Source organism: Mobula hypostoma, chromosome 24 (genome assembly GCF_963921235.1).
Source record: "Mobula hypostoma chromosome 24, sMobHyp1.1, whole genome shotgun sequence".
In the NCBI taxonomy this organism is placed as follows: Eukaryota; Metazoa; Chordata; class Chondrichthyes; order Myliobatiformes; family Myliobatidae; genus Mobula; species Mobula hypostoma.
In genome coordinates, this window is record NC_086120.1 from 25,392,543 (window position 1) to 25,411,922 (window position 19,380).

At 41.0% G+C, this 19,380-nt stretch overlaps 1 protein-coding gene across 2 annotated transcripts in view; it reads left to right on the forward strand.

Annotated features, from left to right (window-relative positions):
* The window catches only part of LOC134337485 (SURP and G-patch domain-containing protein 2-like), a 37,711-nt gene extending 18,585 nt beyond the window's left edge, over nucleotides 1-19,126 (forward strand). Inside the window, exons 6-10 of one of the 2 annotated variants that reach the window (XM_063032543.1) lie at nucleotides 2,914-3,131; nucleotides 5,469-5,527; nucleotides 9,606-9,742; nucleotides 13,924-14,059; nucleotides 15,876-19,126. In XM_063032543.1, the coding sequence (XP_062888613.1) occupies nucleotides 2,914-3,131; nucleotides 5,469-5,527; nucleotides 9,606-9,742; nucleotides 13,924-14,059 (550 nt within the window). In that variant the 3' untranslated portion in view covers nucleotides 15,876-19,126. The remainder of the gene's footprint in view (nucleotides 1-2,913; nucleotides 3,132-5,468; nucleotides 5,528-9,605; nucleotides 9,743-13,923; nucleotides 14,060-15,875) is intronic. The other variant, XM_063032542.1, reaches the window with a different exon arrangement.
* The last annotated feature ends 254 nt before the right edge of the window (nucleotides 19,127-19,380 follow it).

Below are 19,380 nucleotides of genomic sequence, written 5' to 3' on the forward strand. Positions count from 1 at the left end.
CCTTGGCATTTCATAATGTTATGAATGAAGGAATGACTAAAGACAAGCCTCTGTGAAGGCTGGGATCTTAAAGAAGGCCAGTATTAAACATTATTCATTCAAGGGATGTGGGTTTTGCAAGTAGTTAATTGCCCATTCCTTATTGCCCTTGAGAAAGTGAACTGCTTTCTGGAACTGCTGCAGTCCTTGAGGTATGGTTATACCCACAATACTGTTAGGGGAGAGTTTCTGGGTGTTGACTCAGCATCAATGAAGGAATGGTGATTTATTTCCAAGTCAAGATGGTGTGTAGCTTGGAGGACAACTTTCAGGTGGTGGTGATTCTATACTTTTGTTGCCCTTGTCTGTCCAGCTAGTAGAAAAAGTCTATTTACAATCATCTACTTGATATTTCCATTATTTGCATAGGAGCTGGAGGAGTAGTCGAATGGATATGCTACTGGACTAATGTTTAATTAACAGGCAGGTTAAGCCATAAAAAATATTTGGTTGGAACATGAAAGGGTACTGGAAGAACTTAATGGATCAGATAGTATCTAGGGAAAGAAATGGACAGTCAACATTTGGGTTGAGACCCTTCATCCAGACCCTTTATATGGTCAGAGAGCAATCGTATTATAGTTGGCCTTAGATCTGTCTATTCCTCTATAAAAAGATAAAATTTCTGTAGAGTCTTTCATAGCCACAGGCCAATAACATCATTGTGAATATAACCAGGGAACTATTGCAATGTGAAATCTGTGAGAGCCAATGCTGACACAGCAATGCCTGAAGACATAAATGTGATTAATAGCTAAGTATTAGATGTTTTTAAGATGTTACACACAAAAATCTGAAGAAAATCAATGGCTCAGGCAACATCTATGGAGTGAAATGGGCAGTTGACATTTTGGATTGAAATCTTTCATCTGGACTAAAAGATAGAGAGACAACATAAAAAATTGGACAGAAGAGGTGAAACTGAACTATCAAGTGATAGCTGAATTCAGGTGAGGAGGATTGATAGGCAGGTGGGGTAGGGGAGAGTGGAAATAGCACCAGAAACTAGGAAGTGATGGCTGAAGATGATGGAACGTGAAAGAGAGAGTATGTGGAGGTGGCTTTGGGAATAAGGGGAAAGGAACCACTAGGAGGAGTTTGTGGTGAATGTCAGATGGAAAGGATGGAGGAGGGGAAAGAAACAGGATGATGTGGTCTGAGGTGAGTGTAGAAAGAACTTAGTAGATCTGGAAGACAGAGAAAAGTGAGCAGTAGACTACCTAGGCAGATTATAAGTTGCAGTTCCTCTATTTTGTATTTAGCCTCATCCTGGCAGTGGAGGAACCCAAAGACAGACATGTCAGTGTGGGAATGGGAGTAGAATTAAAATGGCTTGCAGCCTCAAGGTCCAGACAGTCGTGGCAGAAGGAGAGCAGGTTCTTTGCAAAGCAGTCACCCAGTTTTCTACTTGTCTCACCTATGTTGACAAGGCCACATTGGAAGTACCAGGTGCAATAAATAAGGCTGCCTCACCTTGAAGGGATGTTTAGTGTCCTGGACGGTGGTGAGGAAAAAGGTGTAGGGACAGGTGTTACACCTCTTGCAGATACAAGAAAATGCTTGAGAAGGGAGGGGGATGGGTGGCAAAGTTGAGCAGCATAGCAAGTCACAGATAGTGATCCCCATAGAAAGCAGAAAGGACTCGAACAGGAAGATGTGGCTGGTGGCAAAATCACAAATTAGCTGGCAGAAGTTACAGAAAGGGATGTGCTGATGCATAGGTTAGGTTTGTAAGGACCTGAGGAACTATCGCTGGTCTGTTGAGGGGTTGGCGGGGGTGGGATATGGAGTGAGAGCACGAGTACAGGAAATAGAGTACATACTTGGGTCAGAGTTGCTTTTGCAAATTAAACAGATATGCTCTACAAAGCAGCCATGCTTCTATGGTTTCTCCAGTGAGCACCAAATACTGAACAATGAATTGCTGCCTTGCCTGTAAAGACTGAGTTCGTAAATGGTGCAAAGGGAAGAGGTAAAAGGGCAAGTGTCTCTACTGAAATTGAATAAAAGAGTGTCATTAAAGTGGAGGCTGAAGGATGTACCAGATTGGTCTGTTTGAGGGGCTAAATGGAAAATGGAAGGAAGGTGTGCCTGGTGGTGGAATCCCACTGGAGGTAGCAGAAATTAACAAGGGTGATCTGGAAGGTTTCTGGAGTGGAAGGTCAGTACAAAGGAAACACAGGCCCTTTTCTGCCTGAGGAGACAGGGTGAAAAAAGGAAAAGTGTGAGAATTAAGGAAAATGTTAAACCTTTAACTATAGTAAAGAGAAATACTTCGTAAAGAAGAAAGGAAGATAGATTAGAGGCAGTGTTGTGGAAAGACTTATTATCGAAATAAAATCAAATAGAGACCAAGAAACTGCCAGAACGGAATGAAATTACACAGGAATAATCCTCTCTGCCCTCAGGAGAGGAGCTTCAGGAGGCATTCCCCCTTTTCTTTGTCTTCACTTTCTGCTATTTAAGAGATATTTGTCTTCTCATTTTTCAGTTCTGATTAATGCACCATGAAACATCAACTACATTTCACCCTCTTGATCTTAAATGACCTTCTTATGACTTCTGGTTTTCTTTGTACTGAATCACTGAAACAGATCTACTCATTACGACTTTGCTGTTTTTGGAGACAGTTTGTGTGTAAAAATAGCAGCTGCATTTTCTTTGTTACAGCAATGACATAGTTTTAACAGTTCTTAATTGGCTGTAAAGTCCTCTGAAGATTCTGGCTTTGTGATGGGCACTTCATTAATTATTTCAATATTGTTGCTCTCTTCTAAAGGACATGTAGGCTGTGGCTTCTCTGCATACTGTCAGAAATGGAAATGTATTTTTTTGTAAGAGAGGGATTGCAGTGTGCTCTCTTTGTCTGTATAGGTTTCTGTATGATGAGAACAGTTCATACTTCAAATATTATAAAGAGAAAGTGAAGGAGTACAGTGCGATAGAGAAATCAGAATCTTCCACAGATCCTGCAACAGAGGCGGGATCCTCTGGCCATTCTGCCCTGCGCACCAAAAAGAGGAAAGGACTAACGTTGAAAGTGGGCATGCTACCACCTAAGAAAGTGCGCCCGAGAGCTGCCCCTTCACCAGGTAAGCAATTAAAAATATGTGGGGAAACATTGTACTTATGTGCATCAAAATGACTGTTTAATGTGGTGATTGCATCACTTGCCTTACTATATTCCCTGATGGCAAGGAACATCCATACAGAAAAATAGTGGAAAATTATAGTAAGACTGTGTGACACTTCGTTTTTAATTTCTGTCTGATCTGATAATTATTTTAATCGAACACCCAGGTAAGAACTACAGCTTTTGTGTTTTAAAGAACGTAATATTCTGTACAAACATTCGCGAGTCTCTTGGTAGTTAGTTACATGGCTCAATTTTATTTTCCCTCAAGTTCTAGAATGAAGTTTGAACTCTTTATTTTTCGGCTATCAGTGATGTTCCTGAAGTTAATCAGACATTATTTGTAGGTCCCTCAATTGTGGTCACTGGATTCAAACACCTTGGGGAAAGTTTCCATTAGCTTGCATGATAGAAGGTTAACAATAAATCTTCTGTAACCTGCACCATATTTCATGGTGTTCGGATTTTTTGGGCTGTTTCTGGTGACATGTAAATCGTGATTAGATAAGAATTGGATTAAGTGCTTTTGTGGATCTCCTGTTTTATGAAGCCCTTTTATTGCACAGTAAGTAAAATTTATTTTTACAAAATGGTACAAAATTAGAGAATGCTTGATGTTAATTGACTTTAGTTGGTTGTTTGTGTAAATGAATACAGGAGAAAATGCATAGGGCCCATCCAGGAGTGGAACCTATTCTTTTTTAGTCTGCTGAACTTTGCAGTCTCACACTAAGTGTATAACTCTGTTTCAAATATTTCTCAGTTCCTAAAGATATCTGTCTGTCTCTTCTCATCTCCCCTTCATTAACTGACAGAGGTTAAGTGGAGTTTCTACGACGTGGCTATGTTTTCTGACAATTTACCTAATAAATACTAAAGTAGGGATGGGAAAAAAAGCGGCTTTTGATTATTACATTAATTGCTTTTGTCTATCCCATTCATGAAGGTTACTCTAAAAATATATAATCCCTTTCAAAGTTGGCTAAAAGCTTGCTTTAAGATAACTTATAACCATGGAAGCCAGATTCAGATTTATCATGGGTACATCAAAAAGGGCAGTAAAATGCATCATTAGCGTTAACAACCAACACAACCTAAAGATGTGCTGAGGGCAGCCTGCAAGTGTCGCCATACATTCCAACACGACATGCCCACAGTGTTCAGCAGAAAAACACCAGCAACAAAACAAACAACAGCAAAATAAGCCTCTTTTCTCCATTCCACCCACTCACTCACACAGACCGGCCTCCAACTTCCAGTCCCTGGATCGGATTTGCAGACATCAGGCCTCTTACTCTGGACACATCAATCCAGAGGCCTTGACCATCGAGCCTCAACTTCCAGACTTGCCGTCTTCAGTCTTTGACCTTTGGTATCAACCCCAGGATTTGCCAATCATACCTCGAACTCCAGGCTCAAACAGGCCTCCGACCCTGGGTCTCACCAACTTGTCCGAGGGCCGTTCATGAGTAAGTCTTACAGGCATCGGAACATGCTGATCCAGAGGTTTCAACCACTGGGCCTTGACTCTGGACTCGCCAACTTTGGTCTTTGACCTACAAGCTTTAATCTTCAGTATCAACCCCGGGACTTGCTGATAAATTGGCTTTGAACTCTAGACTTGCATGAACCTCCAACCCTGTGACTCACCGTCTTGGAGAGTCACCAGTCTTCGTGTCTCCTGCCTGCATGGACCTCCAATCCCAGGAATCGCCAGCTTGGGACGTCCCCAACCTTCATCCACTGGGTTGCCAGCGTTGATCGTTGACAATGGGGATTGCTGGTCTACATCTCAGCACCTACTGACCTGACATCTGTCCACTGGCCTTGTTTGGCTCTGGCTCCTGCCCTCACTTTTTATTTATTGCCCCTTACCTCTAACTCCCCACATCCCTATCCCTAAACTCTAACCTGACCCCTATCTCCCTGTTCTGCCCCCAAAACCATCCCTATGAAACTTAAAAAAACAACTAAGTCAGAGCCACGACCTCAAAGGACATTACGGCTTGGCACCATCTTGGCCCAAAATAAATTAAATACGGTAAATGAATGATTTCCTGAAATATTTTCTGTATTTTTATAGTAACTTATAAAATATTTACTTTTAAAACATGATACAACAAATAAATTACAGTGGACACAAAAAGCACCATTACTATGTTCAGGTTTATCCAAAATTCAAACACTGTCTGGAGATCTTTTAATATAATCCAGAAGCTGGATTATTCAGACTGCATTATAATTTAGTGCTAAAAAATAGGTATAAGTCATTGATAATTCTGTGGTATCTTTTCAGTTCGAGAATTGAAGAGAATTGGTTATGACAAGCCAACATACAAACCGAAGAAAAAGCCGGTAAGGTGACAGGCTGCAATTCTGTGCTATCCTAAACGTGGGCTTTCTATACCAGTACCTACCCTTTCACTTTTTAGCACAATTCCCAATAAGAGACATTCATCCTACAGTTTTTCTAAGTTCTGAATTGATATTGTAATGATTGCTTAAGGAAACCTCTTCCATTGCAGTGAATATTTAATTGCTTGCTTGTTAAGTGCAGCCAAATAGTCTTTAAAATATTTTTCCATTTTCTTCCATTCTGTCCTTGTTCAGAACTAAAGTTATTAATAATAAATTGTGGACAGCTCTCTTTCCATTGACTGAAGTGTTGCATCACCACTCCATACACCCAAACTGATACTACACTGCAGTACTGAATGAGTGAAGAAAGGAGGGGGAAAGGTATTGTTTGAAATGTGAGAGGTCGGATGTCCTGAGGCAATCAAGGAAATAATCAGTTAAAAATTAGAAATCAACACTAAAGAAACATAAGCATAAAATGATTGGAGGTTGATCAAAGACCAAAAAGGAAATGACTCATGGCAGTAAATTAATATTTTACATTGGTCTTCGCCAAGAAGAAGCTATTTCCAGAGTCTCAGCCAATGAAGCTGTAGTTGGTATTCTGTCGGGACTAAAAATTGACAGGAAAGTACTGGAAAGGGTAGCTGCACATAAAGTGCATAAATTGCCTAGTTCAGGTGGAATGCATCTGAAGCTCAAAGTTCATAGTACATTTATTATCAAATTATGTATACTTTATACAACCTTGATTCATCTCCTTACGAGCAGCCACTAAACAAAGAAACCCAATGGAACCCATTAGAACAAAATAAAACTGTCGAACATCCAATGTGCAGAGGAAAAAACAACAAATCATGCAAACAATAAACATAAGCAGATAGCATTCAAAGCTGAAGGTCACAAAAGTGAGACTATAGCCTGTTAGTTGCAGGCCACAACCTCAGTTCAGTGTAGAAACGAGTAAACCTTCTGGAGCAGCGAGCTGGACCGGCCCGTCCCTCACCTCCAGCCCTGACACCTTAACTTTTTCAATCCAGCCCGGTGCTTAAATTGTCAAAACCTTGGCTCATTCTTGTTTTCAGACCTGGGTCCTGCCAGATTGGTACTTTATGGGGCCGAGCGCCACTGCCTCAATTCAGCCTGTAGCCAACTTTTCCAATTCGGCTTTGAGCTTAATTTGATCAAACTTTGGGTCCTACCTTACTCTCAGGCCTGGGCTCCGCCTTGACTCTGCTTTACCTCACCTTGGTTCTGCTCCAGCAATGGTCAAACATGGGCTCATTCCCCACTCTTAGATCCGTACATGCTTCACTGCAACCATCCTGCACCTTTGAGGCTTCAGTTCAGAGAGCAAAAATGCAAAGTCATACAGGCGATTTTAAAAATAGAAAGTGTTACACTCTTATTTGAGTCTGGCAACCCAGGCCTGTACCAGAAAAATAGGTATGATTTGCGGAGGGCTATTTCAAGGGGCAAGAGACAATTTTGAACGAGGTTGGAGGCGATATCAGATGCACGGCAACTCTGGCAGGGTCTGCAAGGCGTTACTTCCTTCAAAGCAAAACCCAATAGTATGAGTGGCAGCGATGCTTCACTACCAGATGAACTCAACGCCTTCTATGCACGTTTTGGAAGGGAGAACACAACTACAGCCGTGAAGATCCCTGCTGCACCTGAGGACCCTGTGATCTCTGTCTCAGAGGACGATATTAGACTGTCTTTAAAGAGAGTGAACCCTCACAAGGCAGAAGGTCCCAATGGGGTACCTGTAAAGGCTCTAAAAACCTGTGCCAACCAACTAGCGGGAGTATTCAAGGGCATTTTCAACCTCTCACTGCTACGGGCATAGTTCCCACTTGCTTCTAAAAGGCAACAATCATACCAGTGCCTGTGAAGAATAATGTGGGCTGCCTTAATGACTATCTCCCGGTAGCACTCACATCGACAATGATGAAATGCTTTGACAGGTTGGTTATGACTGGACTGAACTCCTGCCTCAGCAAGGACCTGGACCCATTGCAATTTGCCTGTCGCCACAATAGGTCAACTGCAGACACAATCTCAATGGCTCTGCACATGGCTTTAGACCACCTAGACAACACAAACACCTACGTCAGGATACTGTTTCTTCAGCTATAGCTCAGCATTTAATACCATCATTCCCATAATCCTGATTGAGCAGTTGCAGAACCTGGGCCTCTGTACCTCCCTCTGCAATTGGATCTTTGACTTCCTAACCGGAAGACTAGTCTGTGTGGATTGGTGATAACATATCCTCCTTGCTGATGGTCAACACTGGCGCACCTCAGGGGTGTGTGCTTAGCCCACTGCTCTACTCTGTATACACAGGACTGTGGCTGGGCATAGCTCAAGTACAAGCTATAAATTTGCAGGCGATACAACCATTGTTGGTAGAATCTCAGGTGGTGACTAGAGGGCGTACAGGAGTGAGATATGCCAACTTGTAGAATGGTGCCGCAGTAACAACCTGGCACTCAAAGTCAGTAAAATGAAAGAGCTGATTGTGGGCTTCAGGAAGTGTAAGACGAAGGAACACATACCAATCCTCACAGAGGAATCAGAAGTGGAGAGTGTGAGCAGCTTCAAGTTCCTCGGTGTCAAGAATTCTGGGGATCTGACCTGGTCCCAGCATATCAACATAGTTATAAAGAAGGCAAGACAGCGGCTATACTTTATTAGGAGTTTGAAGAGATTTGGCATGTCAACCAATACACTCAAAAACTTCTATAGTTGTGCCGTGGAGAGTATTCTGACAGGTTGCATCACTGTCTGGTATGGGTGGGACTACTGCAACTGCACAGGACCAAAAGAAGCTGCAGAAGGTTGTAAATCTAGTCAGCTCCATCTTGGGCACTAGCCTACAAAGTACACAGGACATCTTTAGGGAGCAGCGTCTCATAAAGGCAGCATCCATTATTAAGGACCTCCAGTACCCAGGGCATGCCCTTTTCTCACTGTTACCATCAGGTAGGAGGTACAGAAGCCTGAAAGCACACACTCAGCGATTCAGGAACAGCTTCTTCCCCTCTGCTATCCTTTACCTAAATGGACATTGAAGCTTTGGACAATACCTCACTTTTTTAATATACAGTATTTCTGTTTTTGCACATTTTTAAAAATCTATTCAATATTTGTAATTGATTTACTTGTTTATTTATTATGTTTTTATTATTTTTTTCTCTCTGCTAGATTATGTATTGCATTGAACTGCTGCTGCTGAGTTAACAAATTTCATGTCACATGCTGGTGATGATAAACCTGATTCTGATTCTGAAGGAAGGGTACAGCAATAAATCCAGTCCAATCAGCTTAACATTGATTGTAGGGCATGTTCTGGATTTAATAACCACAGACAGAATTGGCAGCCCCTTTGAGAAGCATGCAGTGAATAGGGAAAGACAATGGGAATTTGTTAAAGGCAGATTGTATCTGTCTTGATAGAATTTTTTGCTGAGGTAGTGGGGCAGAGAGAAATGCAATTGTGTGGTATACCATTTGCATTTGGAGCCTCCAAATGGTGTTAGATAATGTGTCAAATAACAGGCAATTTATCTATTCAAATTGCTAGCTGTTTTTTTCTTAATTTCACAAGCGCTCTAAATTATTTGATTGAATGTAAAATACTTTGAAACATACGAAATTAGTGAAAAACAAGTCAGTCTTTTCCTTCAAATGTATTAGGCCTTGCATGTGCACTTCCTGGGGCATTTGGTGCCCCTCAAAGCTTTCTGTATGACCATTTCTCATGGGAGCAACAATCAATTCAAGTTTCCCTTGCCCATGAACATTAAATTTCAAGTCAATGGCTATTGATCAGCAAAGCCAAGACTGGTTTGATCCTGCTACAGAATAAGATGCTTATAAAGCTCACCCCCATCCCCTCTGTCACCTGACAGAGCTCAGCTAAGTCAGCACAGGTTGAACGTATAACTTTCTGGTAGGAGAGACTAAGACTAGATGCTATCTTTACCCTCTGAACCATTGAGGAAAGCTGGTGTTGGGTAAGTTCGTCTGAATTTGGTTGTGTAAAAGATTTATACTTTTCTTGCAGAAAACAGAGGATATAAATTACACCAAAAACAAACTGGCAACGGACAACCTTGGGTACCAGATGCTACAGAAGATGGGCTGGAAGGATGGAGAGGGACTGGGCTCAGATAAGCAGGGCATCAGAGATCCTGTAAACAGGTATAATGGAGGGTGAGGGTAGACAGGACAAGATTGGATTTCCTTATTTGCATATTGGTTTCAAACTCAGACAAAACTCCTGAGGTGAAAGGTTGCCTTAAGGGCCTCAGCACAACCTTCATTCCTATCTATGGGGTAACGTTTTGTTGACAATTTATTGTATGCATTCATTTCCTTCACTTTACATTAGAAACTTGCACCTTATATCTCTGTGGGATTTTGATAATGTGTGAATGCTTATTTACTCCATCCATTGGAATTTCAAAATTACCCATCAGTTTGAACAGTACTGAATGGCTGCAATACTGGTAGGGATAGCCTGTCACAGTATGACATGGTTACATTACTGGTGGGTACAGAACGTCAACAAGTAACACTGGGATACAGTGCTAATGGAATAAAAATAGAAAATGCCAGACATACTCAATAGCTCAGGTGGTGTCTGTGTAATGACACTTAATATGTCAGATTAATAATCTTTGATTGAGTACAGACCTATCACTTGCACTGGGGCCAAAGCACTAATGTGCTTAAGAATCAGAAACAGAATTAGACTATTCAGCATCTCACACTTGGTCTACTATTCAATAAAATTATGATTGATCTTTAAACTTAGTGCCGCTTTCCTACACCACACAATATTCCCCGAGTCCCTTAATATCGAAAAATCTAACCATCTCTGCATGTACGTGAAAGTGTATGATAAGGTAGGGCAAACTCAGCATGGTTTCGTTGAGAGATCTTGCCTGACAAACCTACCTGTTAGAATTCTTTGGGTAACAAGTAGGTTAGACAATGGAAAGTCCATGGATGTTTATTCACTTAGTGTTTCAGAAGGTTTTGACAAAAGTGCTGTAGATGAGGCTGCTGTTCAAGAAAATAGCCCGTGATGTTAGTAGCAAAGGTACTATCATGGAAAGAAGATTAGCTGTCTGGCAGAAGTCAGAGAACAGGGATAAAGCTGTTCTTTTCAGCAAAGCCACTGGTGTTGTGGAATTCTGCAGTGTGGAGACGACAGTTTTTCACTTAATCAATAATCTAGATTAAGGAATCACTGGCATTATGGCCAAGTTTGCAGACTGTACCAAGGTAGATGAGGAATGGGTAGTGTCACAGAGGTAATGGGTACAACAAGAAGACAAAAGAAAGGAGCTGAAAAATCTGTCTCTATATCTTATGGTCTTGTGTACATACTCTAACAAATGGGCTACATTGCTCTCTGGGTAGAGATTTCCAAGATTCATTACCTTTCTGGTGAAGAAATATTTCCTCATCTCTGTCCTGAATGGCTCACTCCTAATTTTAAGGCACTGATCCCTGGTTTTAGACAACACAGGCAAGGAAACGTTGACTCATCATGTACCATGGCACTTCCTAAATAATTTTGTATGTTTAAATGAAATCACTTTTATTGTTCTAATGCCGAGAAAGTATAGGCCTAATCTGCTTAATCTATCCTTGTGTGACAAATCTGCCATCACGGGAATCAATATGTATATCTTACCCACACTACTTTTTATGTAATTATATTCATCCTTCGTTAGATGTGGAGACCAAACCCGAACACAATATTTCAGATACTCTCTCTCCACAGCTCTGTATAATTCAAACAATATATATTGTCCTGCATTAAGGACCAACCTACTGTTAAGCTCTCTATTTGTTTGCTAAACCTTTATGTTAATGTTCAGTGATTCAAGTACAGGATGCCCAAGTTCTCCTGACACCAAGTCTTCCCAATTTCTTACCATAATGTTAAAAAAAAAATGCAACTGTCATGTCCTTGCCCATTCACATAGCCTGCCCGTCATCTCAAGCCCTTCCGCTCATGCTGCCACTTAACTTTGTTTCATTAGCAAACTTGGATGCGTTACTTTTGATACCCCCCATTTAAATCATTGCTGTAGATTGCAAACAGCTAGCTAAGCAACCCAACTTTGTTGAAAAATAACTTATTTATCTCTACTTTTTATTTTCCATCTGTTAACCAGTACTCAATCCACATCTCTATGTTACCCACAGTTCTATGTTTATTGCTAATTTCGTTTAATAATCTCTTGCATGGCGACTTATTAAAGGCCTTCAGAGAGTCCAAATGCAAAACATCCACTGATTCTCCTTTATCTACTTTGCTAGTTTCAACTTCATAAAGTTCTAATAGGTTGGTCAAACAAGATTTCCTTTCAAAACCCAATCTACGACTGCCTAATCGTACTATTTTTCATTTCCTCTGTTACCACTTCCTTAATAATGCTCTCCAGCATTTATCAAGATCCAGCCAACCAGTCGGTAGTTCCCTTCTTTTTCTGTCCTCATTTCTTAAACAGTTATTATCCATTAGCTGTCTCCCAATCTATGGAAACCATCCTAGAATATCGAAGTTTTGGAAGACAACCAGTAGGAGGAATAATAAAGCAAGGAAACGTATAATACGTGACAGGATTGAGGCAAGTACAGGGAGACAGTACCGTGATGTGCATTGCCAAGAATCCCTGACAGCAGCAGCGTTGATAGACAAGGTGGTAGAGAATACATTCAAGGCAAAAGAACATAAAAGTAAGGACATTGTGATACAACTATGTAAAACACTGCTTTAGGCAACTTAAGAAGAATGTGATTGCGCCAAGGGGGTTGTTACGACTCACCAGGGTGTCCCTTGGAATGGACCATTTCAGCTGTGAGAAGAGATTGGATAGACTGGTTTTGTTTGCTTTGCAAAAGGCTAAGGGAGGACCTGGTAAAAATATACAGCAGTATGAAGGACTTAAGTAAGGTGGATCCTGAGAAACTTTTAGACCATAACATAGGGAGCAGGATTAGACCATTAGGCCAATCGAGCTGTGCCACTATTTAATCATGGATGATATATTCCCATTCAAACTCATTCCCCTGCTTCTCCCTATTACCTTTGACACCCTTACTAATCAAGAACCTATCAATCTCTTCTTTACATATACCAATGTCTTGGCCTCCACAGCCATTTGTGGCAATGCATTCCATAGACTCATCACCCTCGGGCTAAATCCCTCTTTACTTCTAAATGGTATTTGTTTTATTCAGAGACTGTGCCTTCTAGTTCTACACCCTCCCACTAATGAAAACATCCACTCCACCTCGGATTTTAAAAATTCAGTGAGGACTCCCCTCCCCCATTCTTCTAAACTCCAGCACCCAGATCCATCAAATGCTCCTTGTGCATTAACCCTTTTACTCTGGGAACATTCTCATAACTCTGGACAACTCACAATACTTCAAACATGATCTGATCTATGCCTTAAAAGCTTAGCATTGCACCCTTGCTTTTAGTCCTTTTGAAATGAATGCTAACATTGCATTTGTCTTTCTTACTACTGACTCAACCTGCAAGTTAACCTTTAGGAATCCTGCACGAGGACTCCCTTTGCACCTCTGATTTCTAAATTCTCTCCCCATATTTATTCGTTCTATCAAAGTGCATGACCATACATTTCCCTACTCTATATACCAAGTGCTTTCTTTCAACCTGTGGGCTTCCTGCTTCCTCAACACTACCTTCCCCTCCACCTATTTTCATATTATCCACATACAGTACCTGGCCACAAAGTTATCAATTCTAACATCCAAATCATTGACGTAAAAAGTAGCAGACCCAGCACTAACCCCTGTGGAACACAAGTCACTCGCAGCCAACCAGAAAAAAGTCCCCTTTATTCCTAATCTTTGCCTTCTCCAGTCAGCCAATCTTCAATCGATGCTAGTACTTTTATCTTTAATACCATGGGCTCCTGTCTTGTTTAGCAGTCTCGCATGCAGTACCTTGTCAAAGTCTTTCTGAAAGTCCAAGTGAACAAAATCCATTAATGCTCCTTTATCTCACCTGTTATTTCCTCAAAGAATTCCAACATATTTGTTAGGCAAGATCTGCCCTGAAGGAAACCATACTTACTTGGGCCTATCTTATCATGCTTTTAAGTACCCTGAAACCTTATCATTGATAATAGACTCTAAAATTTTTTCAACCGCTGACGCCAGGCTAACTGGCCTATAATTTCCTGTCTTTAGCACTGATGGGTACATGCCTGACATTATGGTAAAAGTAATCTGGAGAAATAAATTCAGTTTCTCACAAGCTTAATCCCTTTTAACTCCAATGTCTCAGTACCTTCCACTGGGAACATTACAAAATAGCCCTCTCTCCACAGGGGTGTGACATCATCAGACAGGTCTGGCCTGGGAGTCGGTGGGCCTGCAGAGGGAGATGATGGGGATAACGAATTTGCAACTTTTCGCAAACGGATGATGATGGCGTTCAGAACCAAACTGCTGTCGAAGTCCTAGGTATGTATGTCACAGCTGGTCGGCAGCAAATGCTTCTAGAGATGTACCTGCAGATAACCAAAATTTGTTAGCAGGTGAAATGCTGAGAATGCCTTGCTTGGATTATCTGAAATATCCCCATTTTTCATGTGCATTTGTTTAGGTGAAATGTGAATTTTTGGATTAGAGCATTCTGGCCAGCTGATCCATGTTGGTGTTAATGTTCTACTTCCTAACCTGCTTCATTTCATCTCACTGATATACTCTCCTCCTTCCTCCCTGATGTATTTAACTGTGATCCACTGCTTTCTGCTTAAAATAGTCTTTCCTGAGCAAATCGCATATTATCATCATTCTCATTAGTTCCCTTTTGGATTTATTATGAACTGTTCTATACATAGGATATAGAACAGTACAGCACGGAACAGACCCTCAGCCCACAATGTTGTGCCACCCTTGTAATCTACTCCAAGATCAGCTTAATGCTTCCCTCCCACATAGCCCTCCATTTTTCCTTCATCCATATGCCTGTCTTAAGAGTTTCTTAAATGTATCTGCCACTACCACCACCTCCATCAGTGCATTCTCTGCACTTACCACTCTTGTGTATATAAAATAAATTACCTCTGACAACCCTTTATACTTTCCTCCGATCACCTAAAATGCATACCCTCTCATTAGCTGTTGGCCACCCTGGAAAAAAGTGCACTGGCTGTCCACTTTATCTATGCCTCTTATCTTGTACACTGCTGTCAAGCAGTTTCTCATCTACCTTCCCTCCAAAGAGAAAAAGTTTGGTTTGTTCAACTTTCCCTCAAGGGATATGTTCTCTATTTCTGGAGCACCCTCGTAAATCTCTGCAGCCTCTGTAAAGCTTCCACATTCTTCCATAATGAGGCAACCAGAACTGAAAACAATAATCTACAAGTGTTGTCAAACCAGAGTTTTATAGAGCTGCAATGTTGCTGCACAGCTCTTGAACTCAGTCTTCCATCTGATGAAGGCCAACACAGCATACACCATCTTAACCAAGCTTTCAACTTGCATGGCACTTTGGGAAATTTATAGACCTGGACCCCAAGATCCCTCTGTTCCTCCACACTGCTAAGTAACTTTTACTCTGCCTTCAAGTACTACCAGTGTATCACTTCACACATTTCCATCCTGAACTGCATCTGCTACATCTAACCTCAACTCTGCATCCTGTCAATGGTGAAGGAGAGCATAGAAGTTGACCTAACCTTTGATTCTGTTACTTTGCTGATGATGACAGAGAACAAAGTTTCCATTCCTATCTGCTTCCGTACACTGCTTCCACTGTATTAGGTGAAGTGCATTTATTTTGAATGTTGGGTTAACACATAGAAGGTTCAGCTTTAATTATTTCAATGTAAGTGTAGCCTGCCATTCATTTACTGGTGGAAGCACTGGGGACAAGTTACTCTTCCCAGTAGAAGTGCAGCCCTGTGGTATCATCTTGTGAAAAGGAGGAAGCAATATCCCAAGATTCAGCACCTTCAGAAGAAGTGGAATCCTGTACCCCAGCAACCTAATGAGAGGAAAGTACAAATTGGGAGGTAGGGGACAAGAAGCAAAATGGATGATTAATAAAAAAACATATTTTAGAATGTAAGCTGTGAAGACTATTACACTGTAATTATATCTGAATATATGTTCTGTGGTATTTTCATTACCAGTGCACTTACCAGATTGTGTTTGGTGTAGCTTAGAACTAAATTACCAAGGACTGCTAATATCACTGCCCTTCATTATGTCCCTCCCCTCCCACAGCTGTACTTATCAAATAATTCCTATTTGATTATTCTTTTTCTTTCAGGTTAATGTTGGGCTAGTGATGTTGGAGTTGCGGGAAAGTGGAGGATGGTCTTCATAGCACAGGTTGAGAGGGTTGGAGGCCAAATGAAAAATGGAAAAAGAAACACCTGAAAATGCAGAATGTTTATAATAAAAACTATCCAGACAAGGACCGTACTGGAGCCCATTATACCTGATGAATCACTGTACCTGGTAACTTGCTATACATAGTAACCTGGTAATTCACTATATTTAGTAACCTGGAGACTTATTGTATATGGTAACCTGGCAACTCACTATACTTAGTATCCTGGAGACTTGCTGTTCATGGTAACTAGGAAACATATTGTAATCGGGAGCTCAGAGTACACAGTAGCCTGGTAACTCACTGTACCTAGTAATCTAGTAGCTCACCTGATAACATGCTATTCCCGGTGACTTGGTGTACGTGGAATTCACTGTGCCTGGAAACCTCGTAATGGTGTATGTGGTAATCTGGTAATACAGTATACCTGCCAACCCACCATGTGACAACAGTGCTCCAATTGGATAATTTAGGATATCCAATGTGTCTGGATCCATATGTTGTTGGTATTTCTGGTTGGATCCGGGTGTATACACTTGATCCCTTTGATGTCAGAGGATGGACTATTATAGGAGATCTATAATGCACTTGTTTCATTTTCTAAATTTTTTAAAACATGTCTTCAAGAATTCTCCTATTTGGATATCAATGTTTCTCATAATGAATTCTCATAATGAATGGACTAGGCTGTACCTTTTCCTATTCCTATCGCCCAGTGTTAGCTTTTCCTCCCTGCAACCCATATTTAGGTAACAATCTTGGCCTTCACTGCTGCACACTTTGGCCTGAGGTAAGTATCTGAGTTGGACGCAACAAAGTTCTCGGTTAGGTATTGCCAGTTACTGGTATAGAGCTATTGACCATTCAATTATTGGGTGCAGCAGACACACAAAATATGATTGCATCAGTGTAAATAAACACAGCCAAACAAGTGTTAATCTAGCAATGGCTGCCTTCACTTACTTTAGTTGGAGGGAGGGACTTAACGCTATTGCAGGAGAAAACAAAGTGAAGCACATGGAAGAGAAAACAATAGTGTTTTTCAGAGCCAGGCCAAGTTGCCGGGTCTGCATGAAGTTGACGCTGCACTTTGGAGACAGTTTGTAGTGAAACCATTTATGAAACACATTTGCAGCCTTGCTATTAGTGTTAGCTTTGTCCTACACAATTTTGACCAAAACTAGGCTGGCTCCCCCAGGAGCTCGTACAACTTCAAATCCCACTTGTCCCATCTCTAATCCCAAGTGCACAAATCATGCAGCAACTGAGGTAAAAATTGACAAAGGTTTTAAAGCATGAGATTGTATGGCCCCGTGTCTCTATGGGATGGAGGAGAGGAAGGGAAGTTTTGCATAAGCATATGTGAGACAGTGTAATCCTGGATGAGGAGCAAGTGAAAAGCAAGTCAATAGCAGTACCCTGAATTTGGAACAATAGCCTAATAGAGAGGAACACCCTAATAATGGTAAATCTCTTAGAGCTTTGAGTTGCAGTATTGTACTGAAAGTGCTTGTTCAGACTCCTGTGCCGTTTCTTTACTTAGCGTTACCATTGTGTTGTGTTATTTATCAGTAGTAGAGTATTGTGGTGTTGCTTCACTTAACTCGATCACCGTGCATGTAGCACACGGAGTGGTGATGTAACTCACCCCGACCTCGCCTTCCCTGCAGGTGTACTAAAGGTGCCACCTGCAAGCCATCATCTTTGATAGTGAACGAGTTGGAAAGAGTGACAGTTTCTAACATGTGACATTTATAATCTGGATATACTGTACAAAAAAAAATTAAAACAAATGTGCGCAAAGTTTGTCTGTCTCTCACTCCCGGTGGTACATTGGTACATCCAACGATTCACCCACTTTATGCACAGGTGTCCCATCAATAGCAACAGTACAAATGAGCAGTTAGACTGTTGGTGCTGTAGTCCCATATTTTGAGGTAGACAGTGAGAGTAAAACAGCCTCTATTCCAATCATGATGTTTAACTTTACCTCAGGAACAGGGGACTTTATTCAGTCACCTGTGAGGTGGCTTGATCAACTGAGTACGGCTGATGCAACCTCATCAATTTCAGTGTGGATTACTGTAACAGAAGACAACTGAAGTGCACTATGGTACCCACATTCAACATGCTTGAAGCTTGTGATGGTGGGGGAAGGGGATGAAAGTTGGGCTCACTTATATTCAAAAAGCTCAATTTGGCACCATTTAGCGAGTGATCCAAGGGATTGTGAACATATTTGCAGCCTTGATAAATCAGGAAATTTGCAACTGTACTCGGAACTTTCACCTTTTTTTATTCTTTGAATATGAGTCTTTTTCTCATCCCCCATTGGTCCATTGCAACCTCCCTCAGTATCCTCTCTATCTGTTCCATCCTGTACAACTCCCCTTCCTTCCCCATACATCCACTTAGTCTCCTTACAGATTCCAGTTATTTGTCCCACTTCAGTCCTCACATGCGTTTTCCTTTTCCTTACTATATCTTTCTTGGGTGCTTCAATATTTTTAAGTGGCAGTGATTTACCAGCTGTCACACATTTAGACTAATCCTACATTAATCCCATTTCCTTCTACCAAAATTTCTATCAACTCTTCTAGATTCTACTACTCAATACTAGGGAAAGTTTACAGTGACCAATTAACCCCACAACTGACACGTCTTTGGGATATGGGAGGAACCTAATGCCCTCATAGTAGGAGCAATAAACAATCTGCTGGATTGAGTAACATCATTGGGAGAAAATGATCTGTCTACTTGTCCTGTCAAAGCACTGCAACAGGACTATTCCTCGCATTTGCTGCTTGATTCACTGAATTCTTCCAGCAAATTGTTTGTTGCTCCAGCCTTCAATATCTGCTGACTCTTGTGTGGTCACAGTAGGCACTGCTGTCAGTGTGGGGATGAAATATTTAATATTCCTGAATATCCCATTGAATGGGAAATGCTCTATTACAATATCAACTCAGGCTTTCTTCCCTCTGAGCTGTGTGACTGCACATTAAGTGGAAAATGCTCCTGTGTACATACCCTTTGTTGCCACACTGCTGGAGTTTTTTATATAATTTTGAAATTATGCTAATATAATTGTGAAACACCCCGTGAATTGTGTTAATGAATATAATCCGTAAATTTTCTAAATAATAAACATACCACAACCTTTGAGATATTTTAGAGCTTCGACCTATTTACATCATCAGTGATTTAAGTTACATTACTGTTACAAATTGTAACAATAAACACAGAATGGAAGGTGGTAGCTCATTGTTAATAAATTGCCAGTCAGGTGAACACTGACACCTACAAAACATTTAAAGTGCCATGCAGTTTCCGGCTATATAAAAATGTCCTACAATTGTTGATATGAACAGCTGTAAAAAAAAAATAGAATGTTGAACACAGGGCACCCTATTGTTTTTTTTTACTTGTGCAAAACAAAGCA